Below are 13,111 nucleotides of genomic sequence, written 5' to 3'. Positions count from 1 at the left end.
GGAGTAGAATGAATTAAGGGAGTGAGCACTTGTTTGCTGAACCCTTTTTGGGTAAAACATAAAAATTGAGTTCGGTTACTATAGGGAAGGAAGGAAGACTGTTCCAAAATATAGTTTACAATCTGGTGTTTCTTGGCTGAAAACCACTGTTCTTTAATATAAACGACACTGATATTTTACTCATTTATTCATGTAGGACAAGTATCTATACGGAGTAACCACCTAAACTGTATTATTAAAAATGTGCGGCTAAGAGGTGATCCACTTAAGTTTTCTGATACGAGAGAAAGAAGATTCTATCCAAGAGACATTAGTTCAGGCATTGGTCTACCTTCTGCTGGTGTTCTACATTGGGACGAGAGCAGGGAATGTTTTCATCCTCAGTCTTTCTACTTCAGCCTGCAGTATTGAAATCTGCTCAGCTTGCTGCTTGGAGAGGTGTGTCAGCTTTTGCTGCTTCATCAGGTTGTCGTAGCGTTCTTTGGCAATCTTCTCACAGGTCAGCTTAGAGCCTAATCCAGAGATGGAGTACGGAAGCAGTTACTACTCCTATGGAAGCAACCCTAAGATCAGTCCAGTCACAGGGGATGCTGGGAGCTGTGACTGTTGTTCAGCTCTCGGGAACTGGCTAGAGTCCCTTTAATTGAGAAAAAGAGCTCACCTATTACATTGCAAATGTCTTGTCTCTCTGAGATGGCCACCAGTTCTTCCCGTAGATTACAGCTTAGAGTGTAGTTAGCTACATCCTTCTGATTGCTGTATTTCCCCAATTTCTTGAGTAGTTTTTTGCAGTTTTCTACATTCTTCTTGTGATTCTGAAATTTTTGTTCCCACAGAACCCCAAAACAATGTTGGAAAAAAGTTCATAAAAGATTTGTACTTTTAAAATACTTTATCATCACTAAGATAATAATTATATATATATATATATATATATATATATATATATATATATATATATATATCTCCATCCCCCTCTGTTGGACAGTCTGTCCATAGTAGACACTCAGGTTTTTTGTTAAAAGATAGAATGTTAATACCACACTTCAGATAAGATTTTATGTGGTCTTAACAATGAACATTTTAAAACTTTGGCAATTGCTTCCCTTCAATCTTACATGCTATACAGTAAACCAGTTTTTTTTATTGTTATACTAAAAAAAAAAAAATTCCAAAATTCGAAGAAAACAATTAGTACTTGTGTGGCTCAGATTTAGCTACTGTGAAAGCAAGTCCACGCTCAGAGATTATTTCCAATATCCAGAGAAAAGCTGCTGCCTTATCACTGGCTATGGCTACAAAGACACATTCAGGGGCCTCTGGTTTTCATGAATATCAGTAAATTATCAAGTTCCTATTAGTTGTGACTGAAATATTACTTTGTCCACATGAGTAACAATGTTAGCTTTATAATAACTGATAGGCTTGAGACTGACCTTATCTATAACACTAATGGTTTGCTCCATTATTCCGATCTGAATGGCAATCACATTCTCGTAGTTTGGTTCATTTAGGTACTTTAAAAAAAAAGGGGGTGGGGGGAAGGCATCACAATACATGCAAGGATAATTTTTATTTTGTTTAGGTAACTGTAAGCAGCTTTGAAAGTTATAGTTATAGCAAATATCTGTATGTTAAGATTTGGCTTTTGTGCTATAAAAGTTACTTGTATTTAGCTATCAATACACTCTATCCATATGCTAATTATTACTTGATTTTTTTTTTTTTTTCCATTTGTTCAACTCACCAAACATAGTGTCTGTGTGAACTAGCCTTCAAGAAAAAAAGAGGGCAAGCAGAAACCATTAGTTACCAGCAGATATGTCCCGTGTTAGCAGAGGCAGTTTGTGAGGGGTTAGGGTTTCTCCAGACTTGGGAAATCAAGAAAGACTTAATGGAGAAAATGGCCTAAGTTAAATGTTCACAAACCAAGTAGATAAGGTGGAGAAGGGCAGGGGACAAGGAACAAAGGAAAGCAAGACTGGAGTGAGGTGGGGGAGGGGAGGATGTTTCTGATCCGGAGCCCTTGAGAACAAAAGCAAATCCTTTTGAGCCCTTGAGGGATGGCTCGGTTGAAACCATGTTTGCCTGATAAGCAGGAGGGTCTGACTTCAGATTCCCAGCACTAGGGGTGCCCTGGAGCTTGCTGGTCAGCCAGTCCAGCTGAAGTATGTGGAAACATTCCTAAGAAAAACACCCAAGGCCGATTGTTAGCCTTCACACCCTTACCCCTCCTTCCCTCCCTTCCCCATTTTGTTTGAGAATACCGGATGGATAAGAGTTATACCTTACTTTCCCTGAAGGCAAGTTGAAAGACACTGTCTACCTAGGGGCTTTGTGGTTTATTTGGTAGCTAAATAGTATCGTTTAAAATATTTGAGTAGACATTACTAAAATCAAGTAGGAGTTCAGTATGACAGCAGTATACAAAATAATAAACCAAGTGGATTTTGAGAGGAAAGGGAGGGGTGGGGAGGGGAGAGGAAGGAAGAGAGACAGAGACAGAGAGAATCAGAATGAATAAGAATGAGAGACGCCAAGGCAAGAGACTAGTTAGGGGCTAATTATAAGACAGAGTATCTTATAGAAACAGGAGACAAAAATCGATAAATTGGGAAAGACAAGTACAGGAACAACACCAAAGCCGACTCAAAATTTTAAACCTGAGTGAGTGTCTAGAGAGATGGGAAATTTAAGAGTCTCGGAATAAGCAAATTAAACCTCTGTAAGCAAAAGAAATTGGTCATGTCCACAGATCTGGCTTGGTGTATGCTCGCCATTAGGGAGGCTTCCTATTATTTGTGAATGAGCTCTTGCACGCATGCACACACACACACACACACACACACACACACGCACGCACGCACGCTGGGACAAGGAAGACTTGCCTTCTGTCGATCTCGAGAGAAGAATAGCATCTGGATGTCCCAGGCCTTCTGGTTTAGGTCCTCCATCTCCATCTCCATTTTCTTGTGCTCCCACTCAATCTGATATATTCCTTTGTGGACCTCTTTACTTTCCACCATGCTAGCCACTTTCCTTTGTCCTTGAGCCTAAAACGGTAAATGAGTAGTCACGCTCTGATTCTGAACATCCGAAACTGCTCTCCAAGACTCAGTCTGATAACCTGTATGGGTTTGGAAGCCTTCACGTCTGTGCATCTGATCCTCCTGGATAAAGCGTGCAGTTAGCGTGGTTAGGCACACCAGCATCTATCTTGTAGCTAGTAGCAAAGAGTTGGATTGGAGGTACAAACACAAACTCCCTAATTTTGGTCTGTCTAACTTCCTAGGTTGTCTCGACCAATCTCGTGGCTTAAAATTATCTATTGGTAGATATCTGTGCAATAATCTATATGCAATTAGTTACATGTGATCTATAGAGAGGACTCGACTCTGAACTCAGTCAAGGTTAGACATTCCACTGAAAAGTTTTAAATACGTCTTAAATTAACAAAGGTCAAAACTCTTCACTCTCTGACTCCAGCCAAAGCTACAGTCTCCCAGTCTTTCCACCCACAGTTATCAATACTATTTTCAGCTACTCAACATACAACTTTAACTATTTATTTATTTATTGTATATGAGTACATAGTAGCCATCTTCAGACACACCAGAAGAGGACATCAGATCCCATCACAGATGGTTGTGAGCCACCATGTGGTTCCTGGGAATTGAACTCAGGACCTCTGGAAGAGCAGTCAGTCCTCTTAACTGCTGAGCCATCTCTCCAGCCCCCAATTTTAACAATTTTAAGATCTTCTGAGACATGATCTTGGTACGTAATCCAGGCTGGCACTGAACTTGTATCTTTCTGCCCTGGCCTCTTGAATTCTGGAGTTTATAGACATCACCAAACCTGGCTAAGCATGATGTTTTCTGCAAACCTCCACTCCATGTTTACCAAGAACACTTGAAGAACGTAGAAGGCTGGGGACCCTACGTTGATTGTCTAGTTTTGGCTCGAGATTGGAACCAGCATTTCTGGCTCAGAGGAGTGGTTTTGGTAGTGAAAGGGTAAGAGAAACCAAAACAGAAAAACTGAAGCAAAGCAAAAACTAGAGAAAAGCTAAGGGAGAAAAGATTGAAAGAAAACAAAAGAGAAAAGACACCCTGCAAGTCCTGTCAACCAAGAATTTAAGAATAGTGTAGTTACAAAAGCCATGTTTCAGAAATGAAGGCTAAGTTGGATGGATTCTAAGTTTGAGGCCAGCCTAGGCAATGTAGCAAGACCTTTCTCAAAAATCGGAATGAAGAGTGGGATATTTTTAAATGAAGGACAAAACTAAGACATTTTGAGGGGAACTGAGTGGATGGAAGAAATCCAGTGTTCGTGGACCAGTTGTGTAAAGATGCTAAAGGAAGTCTTCAAACAAGGTAAGAGATAGTAGAAGGAACTCAAAGAAGGACAGGGGTAAAAATATTAAGGAGGAACTCTGAATACATATGTAGATGTAAAAGCCATTCTGGTTCCTAATTACTCCTTTTAAAAGAAAAAGGCACACAACCGTCTCCATACGTCAATGTTAATGAGTGCATACTATGGAAAGACAGAGTGACTACAGCACGGAGCCCAGGTTTAGAGAGGCAGAGATTCCAATACCCCTAAAGCTAAGTAGGCATTAATTCAGATTTCCTTGCTATACAGTTAAGAAAAAGAGAAGTTTGCATCAGTAATTTAACTGTATGTGTGTGTGGGGGGGGGGGGGTAAAGCCAAAGCCAGCAGAAAGATAAGAGTAACTCGGATGGATGGATGGGTGGGTGGGTGGGCGAGTGGGTGGGTAGATGGATGAGTGGGTGGATGGGTGAGTGGGTGGGTGGATGGATGGATGGATGGATGGATGGATGGATGGATGGATGGAGATATATAGGAAAACATAAAGAATGAAAGCCATGAAATCAAAAGTTGGTTACTGAAAGAAAAAAATCAGTAAGATTGGCAAACCTTAGCTAGATTAAAGTACTGGTGGGGTGTGGTGGGGGTGGGAACTCTCATATCTAAAGCTAGAATTGTAAATAGAGATATAACAGAACTATGTAAATCAAAGAGATTATATACTACGGGTTGTATAAACTAAGGTACATTAGAAAGGACATTTAACCTCACTGTCCTGAACTTGTTGTACCTTAGAATCATGTAGAAGAGATTTTTATAAATACTTAGAGATAGGGGCAAGGTCTGGACACATTTACAAAGTTCTATGGGTGATTCTAATGGCAGCTACTGAGAGAAAACACGGATACAACTAAGTTAAGTACTGTCTTAGGGTTACCTTTGCAGTGATGACACGCCATATCCGAAAACAACCTGGGGAATGGGTTCATTAGGCCTACCTTCCACGTTAGTGTTCATCATCATCAGAAATCAGGAAAAGAACCCAAACAGGGCAGGAACCTGCAGGAGAAGCTAACGCAGAGGCCATAAGGGGGAGTGTGGGGGAGCTGCTTACTGGCTTACTCCTCATGGCTTAGCCTGCTTTCTTATAGAACCTGAGAAGGATGGACCCATCCACAAGGGGTAGGAGCCTCCCCACCAGTCACTAACTTGAGAATGTCCTCCAGGCTTAGCTAATGCCCCATCTTTATGAAGACATGTTTTCAATTGAGGCTTCCTCTCTCCAGTGTCTCCAGCTTGTGTTAAATTGACGTAAAATAACCAGCACTCTTACCACGGGAACGAGAGATACTATAAAGCATTTTATACAAAAGGCAGTATGTTTATAAAAAAAAAAAAAAAAAAAAAAAAAAAAAAAACCTATAATTACCCGAATCACAGAATTCAAGTCTTCAATTATATTCTTATTGATGAGAATTGCATCAGAATACTCCAGAATAAACTGGAAATTCTCCAGTTCCACTTGTCCTTGTTTAAGAAGAATCTGCACTGTCAAATTCACCTGGAATTTCACTTTCTCCTCCTGTAATCTAAATGGAAAAAGACTTCAAAGAGTATTTGTGCACGTTTATGTTTAGTATATGTTCGGGTTTTCTAACTTCACCTATTGTATGAGACTTAGAATTCTGACCGAAGGGATGCACCCGGGGTGACACAGAGTCACCCCAAAGATGAAACTATCTAGAAGACCCTCCAGGCACCTCTTCACTTTGAGCTGGGATTCTACTTGGATTGTTGAAACAACAGTGTGGACAAAATTACAGTCATAAACGCTTCAAGATTAAGAGAAAAATTGTATCATTTGTATTGCAATGAAAAGAATTTTTAAATGCACTAGAAAAGCTCTAAATAGAAGTTTGACCTTATTGATTTTTAATAATGTAACAATAATATATATATGCTACTTTTCAAGTCTATTACATAATTCATATTCTCCCTACAGTCTACATCTAAAACTGATATTTGGTGATGAATTTGGGATGCTCACACAAGTATTTATTCATGTGGCTGCACATAGAGCCTTTTGAAGCAAAAACTTTATATAAAGCACCCAGGCTCCATGAAGAAAGACATAAACCGGGTGGGTGTTTATAGAGAAATTATCTGGAAATCTGCTTGGTCTTCTACTCCATCTTGAGCCCAGAAGTCTCTCCATTGGCAGAGACAGGTTCTTTGTATTTTTATATGGTGGGATCATATTTCCACAAAAGTACAACCCCCTCCCCCAAAGTTTGCTTTTGTGTTAAGACAACACTTGGGGAATTCTCTTTTGAAACTAGTCTTGTGTAACAAAGTGCACATTTTAAAAAGAGAACATTTCAGCCCAGGGCCAGGGCCGCAACAGACAGAGCCCGCAGTGGCTCAGCCAGGCAGGAGGCTGGCACTGCAAAGATGGCCCTGCTTCCGAGAGCCCAGCTCACGCTGTGGCTGTGGATGAGAGACACGCAGGCCCCGGGAAGCTTGAGTTACCGGATGAGCTCGTGGAACACTTTCTCGATCTCCTGGTGCACCGCGTCGTCCTCTTCCATACGCTTCCGGAGAAAAGTGGTCATTTCCAGCATGCAGGCGGCCTTCTGCTTCAACTGATAAACGCAACCGCAGCGCGTCAGGGCTTAACAAGCCTACCTTTCTCGGAGACTGACATTAATTTAAATCTCTTCCCAACCCTTTTGTAAAACATGGCTGGCACATTCCACAAGAAAGAACGTCAAGTTGGCCTCTTGCTGGAAATCAAGTGTGCAGTTGTGCGTGTATCATGTACCTGTATATATACCATTTTAAAATCCGTTCCTATCGCTTTAGATGAAAGTCTAGACTCATAAACACTTAATGCACATTTGCCAATCTGATGCTGTGTGTCCCCACTTTAGGGCGTTAGGAGGGAGGAGAGAGAGGTGTTCAGGAGGCAGCAGGCCTCTCAACAGCTAAACACGCTCTCGGCCCTTTCCCTTTATTTCATCCTCATCACCTCTCCCAGCACAGGATGAAGCTGCTTCTGGCCAACTAAATATAACCCCGTGTAAAACTAGACCGTTTCTAACAGTGCTGTCCAGGAGAAAGGCAGTGTGAGCCACACGTGCGATTTCAAATGTGTTGTGGTCACTTTATCAGAAGTGAAAGAAAGAGGTGGATTTAATTTTACTAACACTTTTTACGGAACACGATCTCTCCAAGATATTATTCTGCTCAGAGGCAATGCAAAAATTGTTAATGAGACATTTTTCTCTTGTTTCGTGGTAGGTCTTCTTCCCTTGCTTTATGGTAGGACTTCTAAATCTGTATGTGTTTTCCACTCCGAGGACATTGCAGTTCTGGGCACATCTATTTCCAGTGCACAGTGACTGCTTAACACTAGTGGCCCTCATTTTGGACCTTGAGGATTTACATCATTGGAAATAATACTTACTATGTGACTTCTGTTATGTTATTATTGTTATTACTAATTACCACCCAGCAAGAGAGCCTTAGTCTTCCTGGATACACTGACAGGTGTGTTATTTTCTATTAGCACACTTAAAATACAATTTAAAATGAAGTTATATACTTTGTATTCATTTTCCACTTTTGCTCGTCTAGCTGCACAGAAGTGTTCCCAGACGGAGGGGTCCAAGCCTTCAGGCATGTAATTGATATTGTCCAACTCATCCATGGATTTCATTAGCTGGGCAAAGTTTTCCTTATTTAACTTGCCGGATCCTGGTCGCTCTCCATAAGGAACAAGACTGGTCACATCTGCCTGTGTTTTCTGTTTGTGAACCCTGGTATTAGCAAGAAAAAAAAAATCCATCAACCTTTAATACTCTCACAAATACCAAAACCCAAACCAACCAACCAACCAACCAAAAACAAACAGAAAAATACTGTTAAGTAACAGACAGTTAGCCTAAGCCTGACACTGTATGGTAATTTCCTTTGTCACTTCAGGGTTGGTGAGTGGGTTACTTCAGGGACAAGTGCCCATTTTATCTGTTTGTACCCTAGGTCCCTAAACATGCCCCAGAATTACAGACATCTGTAATTATTGTTGACAATGGCAGCTTTTCCTACATTAGGAAACCATTTTTTTTCCCTGTGTATTGTAAGCAGGCAGGCAGACACCCGATAGTAGTGTGAGTGACCCCTGGGTCTGTCTGGCCAACCACTTCTGGCATCTTTTCTTCAATAGGGCATGCCTGGACATAGGTAGAAAGGGAGAAGGGCCTTTTTGTCTGCATTGATAAATTAGCTTAGTTTTCTTGGGCTGCAGCTGGGAAGCAGAGAAGGTTACAGAGTTGTGTTGGGGACACCTTGTGGAGACACTTGACAATGGACAGACAGACAGTGACGTATCTCTAGACAGGTAAGTCAGTTCTGAGAGAATCTACTGACCCAAGGCCAGCTCTGGGTTTGTGAGACAGTGGAATTAGATTTCCAAGCAAATTTATTTACCATAAGTGCTTCCCCTCAGTTTATTATGTAGCACACCCCTAGCTAGACCTGAGAGCTCATTACACTGCAACCTCCACACTTAAGAGTCTGAAGCAAGAAAATAACTAAAAATTCGAGACCAGTCTGGATCACATATTGAGCTTTCAGGCCAGCCAATGCTATGGAGTTAGGGCCCTGTCTCAAAAGATGAAAAATAAAATGAAAAGGTGCTTTTCTGAAAATAGGGAAACTGAGCTAGGGAGATGTCAGTACTGTACAGGATAAACACCGGTGCTCAGTCCTTGGCACTTGTATGAAAAAGCCGACTGCTGTGGATACACGTGTGAGCCATCCCAGCCCTGGATGTGCGAAGATGGCCAGATCCTGAGGCCTCTGGCTAGTCAGTCTAGAAAAACTGACAAGATCCAGGCCAGAGAGAGAATCTGTCTCAAAAACTAGAAACAACAATAACCGAAAAGGTGAAAAGGAACTGAGGAATCGAATCACAGATTGATGTCTGGCTTACACACACACACACACACACACACACTCTTACTCACACACATACATACACTCACACACAGACACATACACTCACACACAAACACACAGGTACACACACGCATATACACCCACTTACACACATATACTAATTTTTCTCTCTTATACACACACACTTGCACAAATAACACATACATATACACACATATACAGTCACACATAAACACACACAGATAAACATACTCATACTCACACACACCTACACACACACCCATTCATATACACACACTCGAACAGACATATATGCTCACACACAAACACAGATACACTCATTCTCTCTCTCTCTTTCTCTTATACACACACACACACACACACACACACACACACACACAGTGGGGTAAGGACTATGGAATGAGAAACTCAGCCATGAGACAACTAGGTTAACTTCCCAGCGTTTGTGGTAACCTGTTAAAGGCTCAAGCATACGTTTGTATCCCTTACACAAATCACTTTGCTCCTTTGGGACAAACAGTGCAATTCTGTATTGCATTTGTTTGAAAATGTAAATGTATTATGTTAGAAATCAGTAAAATATTCCAGTACTTCTCCCTGCCTAGAAACATATTTCAGAACTCTAGGTAATCGTTATTTTGAGCTATCTTTCTTTTGCATGTTTTAATTTTAAACTTTATTACAAAAAGCACTGCAGATGAAAACTTTGGTCCTGAGGATAGTCACATGAGATTTTTCTCAGCAAAAGCAGTTTGTGGTCAAATACATGGGGGAGGTGGGTGGATGCTGCTGTTTTGCTATTCCTGAAAACTCAAAAGCCACTAGCAAGTTTTGGGAGGGTCTGCAATAAAGAATGCCAGTTAGCTGTAAAAACCAGTATGTCCTCAGATGTGTTTCGTCTTAGAAGCCTGTCTCCTGGGACACCAGTTTACACCACAGAGCCTGCCATGCTTGTTGGAATATGTCTTTGGAAAAGATGTATGCCAGCTCAGGTTAAGACTTTTCATGTGTGAAGTGAGGACACAGACGCTTCACTCTTTGTAAAGAGTGGAGGAAATCATTACACTTCATCCTCTAGCACAAGATGCCTTCACTTCAGGATGCCTGGCTGGTTGTTTATCTGATCGGGAAAAGGTAAAAACTTACAACTGTTCTGCTTTCTAACATTTGCTTGCTAATTGTTTCATTTTTTTTTGTGCATGTGCACACATGTCTCTGTGTTGTGGCTCACAGTGAAGGTCGGAGGGCAACTGGTGGCAGTTGGTTTTCTCCTTCTACCATGTGGTTCTGAGGATATCGCTCAGGTGCCAGGCTTGGCCCTGCCGAGCCATCTCTCTGGCCCTTACGGTTGTTTTAAAAAAGACCCGGATCTCTGCACCTCCCCACCCCCCAAATTTAATAGCATTAGAGAAACAGACCTTGGCCGGCGTTTAAAAAGTTTGTAGAGGACGTCCACATAGTGGCCAGAGATGTCAGAAAACTCCTTTTTGAAGCTGCGATCCAGGATCTAAGGATAAACACACCACCTCCAGGATTGCAGAAACACACAGCCATTTCTCAAATGATTTATGCAATTTCTAAAACACACTCGGTACCACTGTGGCTTTGAGACCTGGACTGTCTGTCCAGTTACTGGAGAACAAAGTTATCGGAGATGCAAAGACTTCCTCAAAGATGTGTTCCTAGGGAGCTTGCCAGTATATCAGAAGTGCTACGTTATATAATAATTTTTTAAAAAGTCATCTAGACGTGTGTCCAAATAATATTTACTCAGGAAATGCGCATGTTATGTCCAGCTCACTCTGTCCTCTTCCTTCCCACCTCATTTTGTCCCATTGTCTTTGTGTTATTCTGGCTACTGCTTCTGTTACAAAGTGCGGGCTGGCTACTAAGCTGATTTTATGGGGGCCTCACAGAATCCACAACCCCAAGTTCGAAGACCCTAAACTTGATGACCTCCCTAACATTCTTTTTCCCTTTAAGAAGAAGCTTAACAAAAATTCCTTCTAACCCAGAATGAAATTCATCTGCAACGGGAGGGAACAGGAGAGTAACCCACGAGGAAACTAACTTACGCCCTGGTCAGCCTCCCCCTGGAATCCCAAGAGCAACAACTCTGCACTGCCAAGTAGATGTGCCTGTGACTCACTTTGTCTTCTGCCACTAAGATGTCATGGTTCTCCTTGAACACGTCCAGATCCTCTCTTGCTTTCTGGATGGCTTCTGAAGTCTTGGTCTACGGTAATGGCAGACAGTTCATTGGAAATGGAGAGATCTCAAGTCAGACAAAGCTACGTGTGATTCTCAGAATAGGAAGAAACCTCATAGGATACATCCGCTGTCTTTGGAATGGCCTCCTCCTCTGTTAACAATGTCTAATATTCTGCGGGATTGTATATTTCAGATACGGTCTTGTAATTAGCTCAGGCTGGCCTTTAGCCTGTGGTCCCCCAATAGTGCTGGATTACAGGCATGTCCTACCATGCCTGGAAAAAGCTCTTGGCATATATTATAAACAGACTTTTTCTTCTATTTTTTTTTTTTTTTTTTTTTGAGACAGGGTCATCTCCTATGTAGTCCTGGCTGTGCTGGAATTCACCATGTAGCTTAGGCTGGCCTCTAACTCAGAGATCTTCCTGACTGCCTTCTGAGTGCTGGGATTAAAGGTGTGCACCACCACACCAGGCCATATTAACAGACTCTTAAAGAAAGTACATATGTCGTTATGATGCAGTGCATGTTTGGTAATGTGCTTAATTAACACGGTCGACATAGGTTGACACCCGTTGAAACATGTATTGATAATTAGCATTGATCCTCATTATCTCTTTAATAGATCTTATCTATTCACATTGATATTGTGATTATGAATATGAACATTTCATTCTAAGTTTGTCATTTCTATGTTCAGTGACACCTGGGAATAACAGTGTGGTCCAGAGAAATGTCCAGTGAACAGCTTCAAAGACTACAGGTCTTGATGAAGGTCTACAGCCAGTTTATGGCTAAACTCTGGATTTTAACTGGGAAAGGGGATGTTCCTCTGTTTAGCTCTGGCTATCCTGGAACTCACTCTGTAGACCAGGCTGGCTCTGAGCATGGCTGAAGAGAAACAGACAAAGGAAAACTATGAACAAGCCAAATACTATTGTAAAGGTCCCTACCTGCCTTTCTTTGTAGCAACCCTCTTGTTTCCTAAGATTACTTGATTAGAGTAGAGTTGAGGACTTTTATCAGATAAGGCTCCCCGAGAGGGATCTGTGTCTAAAGGTGGGGGGAGGTGACGGAGAGCTCAGGACTCACTTTCTCCTCCTGCTTCTTCACAAGGTAGTTGTTCAGGAACTGTTCCCGGGAGCTGAGTTCTTCGTCCAGCAGCAAAGAAAACACAATGTTGTTTATTTTCAGTTCTTCCTGTGGAGACAGGAGGAGGTGCTCTGAAGTTCAGCATCCCTAGCTGAGAGAGAGAGCTTCCTGCGGGTGGGCACAGACTTGACCCTCATCAAATGACCTCATGGGACAAGGATGCCTTATAGGAAAGTTGAATGGGGGACTTTTACAACAGTGTTTGGTTATTTTACCTCGTGTCTCCTTTCACACACACACACACACACACACACACACACACACACACACACACACAGAGGAATATTTAACGCACGTGGACTATTTAATGAGGTACTATGCAGCCCAATGTACTTGTCATCACCACTCAGTTAAAAAACAATCAGTTTTGACAGCACAGAATTCGGTTGTCATCAGAGGCTCAGCCCCAGTAGTGACCAGAGTTTTGACTTC

General features: G+C 41.7%; 1 protein-coding gene across 1 annotated transcript in view; it reads right to left on the bottom strand.

The window, feature by feature from the left end:
• Positions 1-345: 345 nt before the first annotated feature.
• Positions 346-13,111, bottom strand: part of CFAP43 (cilia and flagella associated protein 43) — a gene marked incomplete at both ends in the record, with an annotated part of 83,199 nt that continues 70,433 nt past the window's right edge. Inside the window, 10 exons of the mRNA XM_080912081.1 lie at positions 346-512; positions 662-815; positions 1,437-1,517; positions 2,889-3,053; positions 5,766-5,925; positions 6,866-6,978; positions 7,941-8,154; positions 10,735-10,823; positions 11,466-11,552; positions 12,620-12,727. Coding sequence (XP_080768207.1) covers positions 346-512; positions 662-815; positions 1,437-1,517; positions 2,889-3,053; positions 5,766-5,925; positions 6,866-6,978; positions 7,941-8,154; positions 10,735-10,823; positions 11,466-11,552; positions 12,620-12,727 — 1,338 coding nt within the window. The remainder of the gene's footprint in view (positions 513-661; positions 816-1,436; positions 1,518-2,888; positions 3,054-5,765; positions 5,926-6,865; positions 6,979-7,940; positions 8,155-10,734; positions 10,824-11,465; positions 11,553-12,619; positions 12,728-13,111) is intronic.

The sequence above is a fragment of the Micromys minutus genome (genome assembly GCF_963924665.1).
Source record: "Micromys minutus genome assembly, chromosome: 2".
NCBI classification, from domain to species: domain Eukaryota; kingdom Metazoa; phylum Chordata; class Mammalia; order Rodentia; family Muridae; genus Micromys; species Micromys minutus.
The sequence above is the reverse complement of the archived record's forward strand: the minus strand, read 5'-3'. Positions and strand labels throughout refer to the sequence as shown.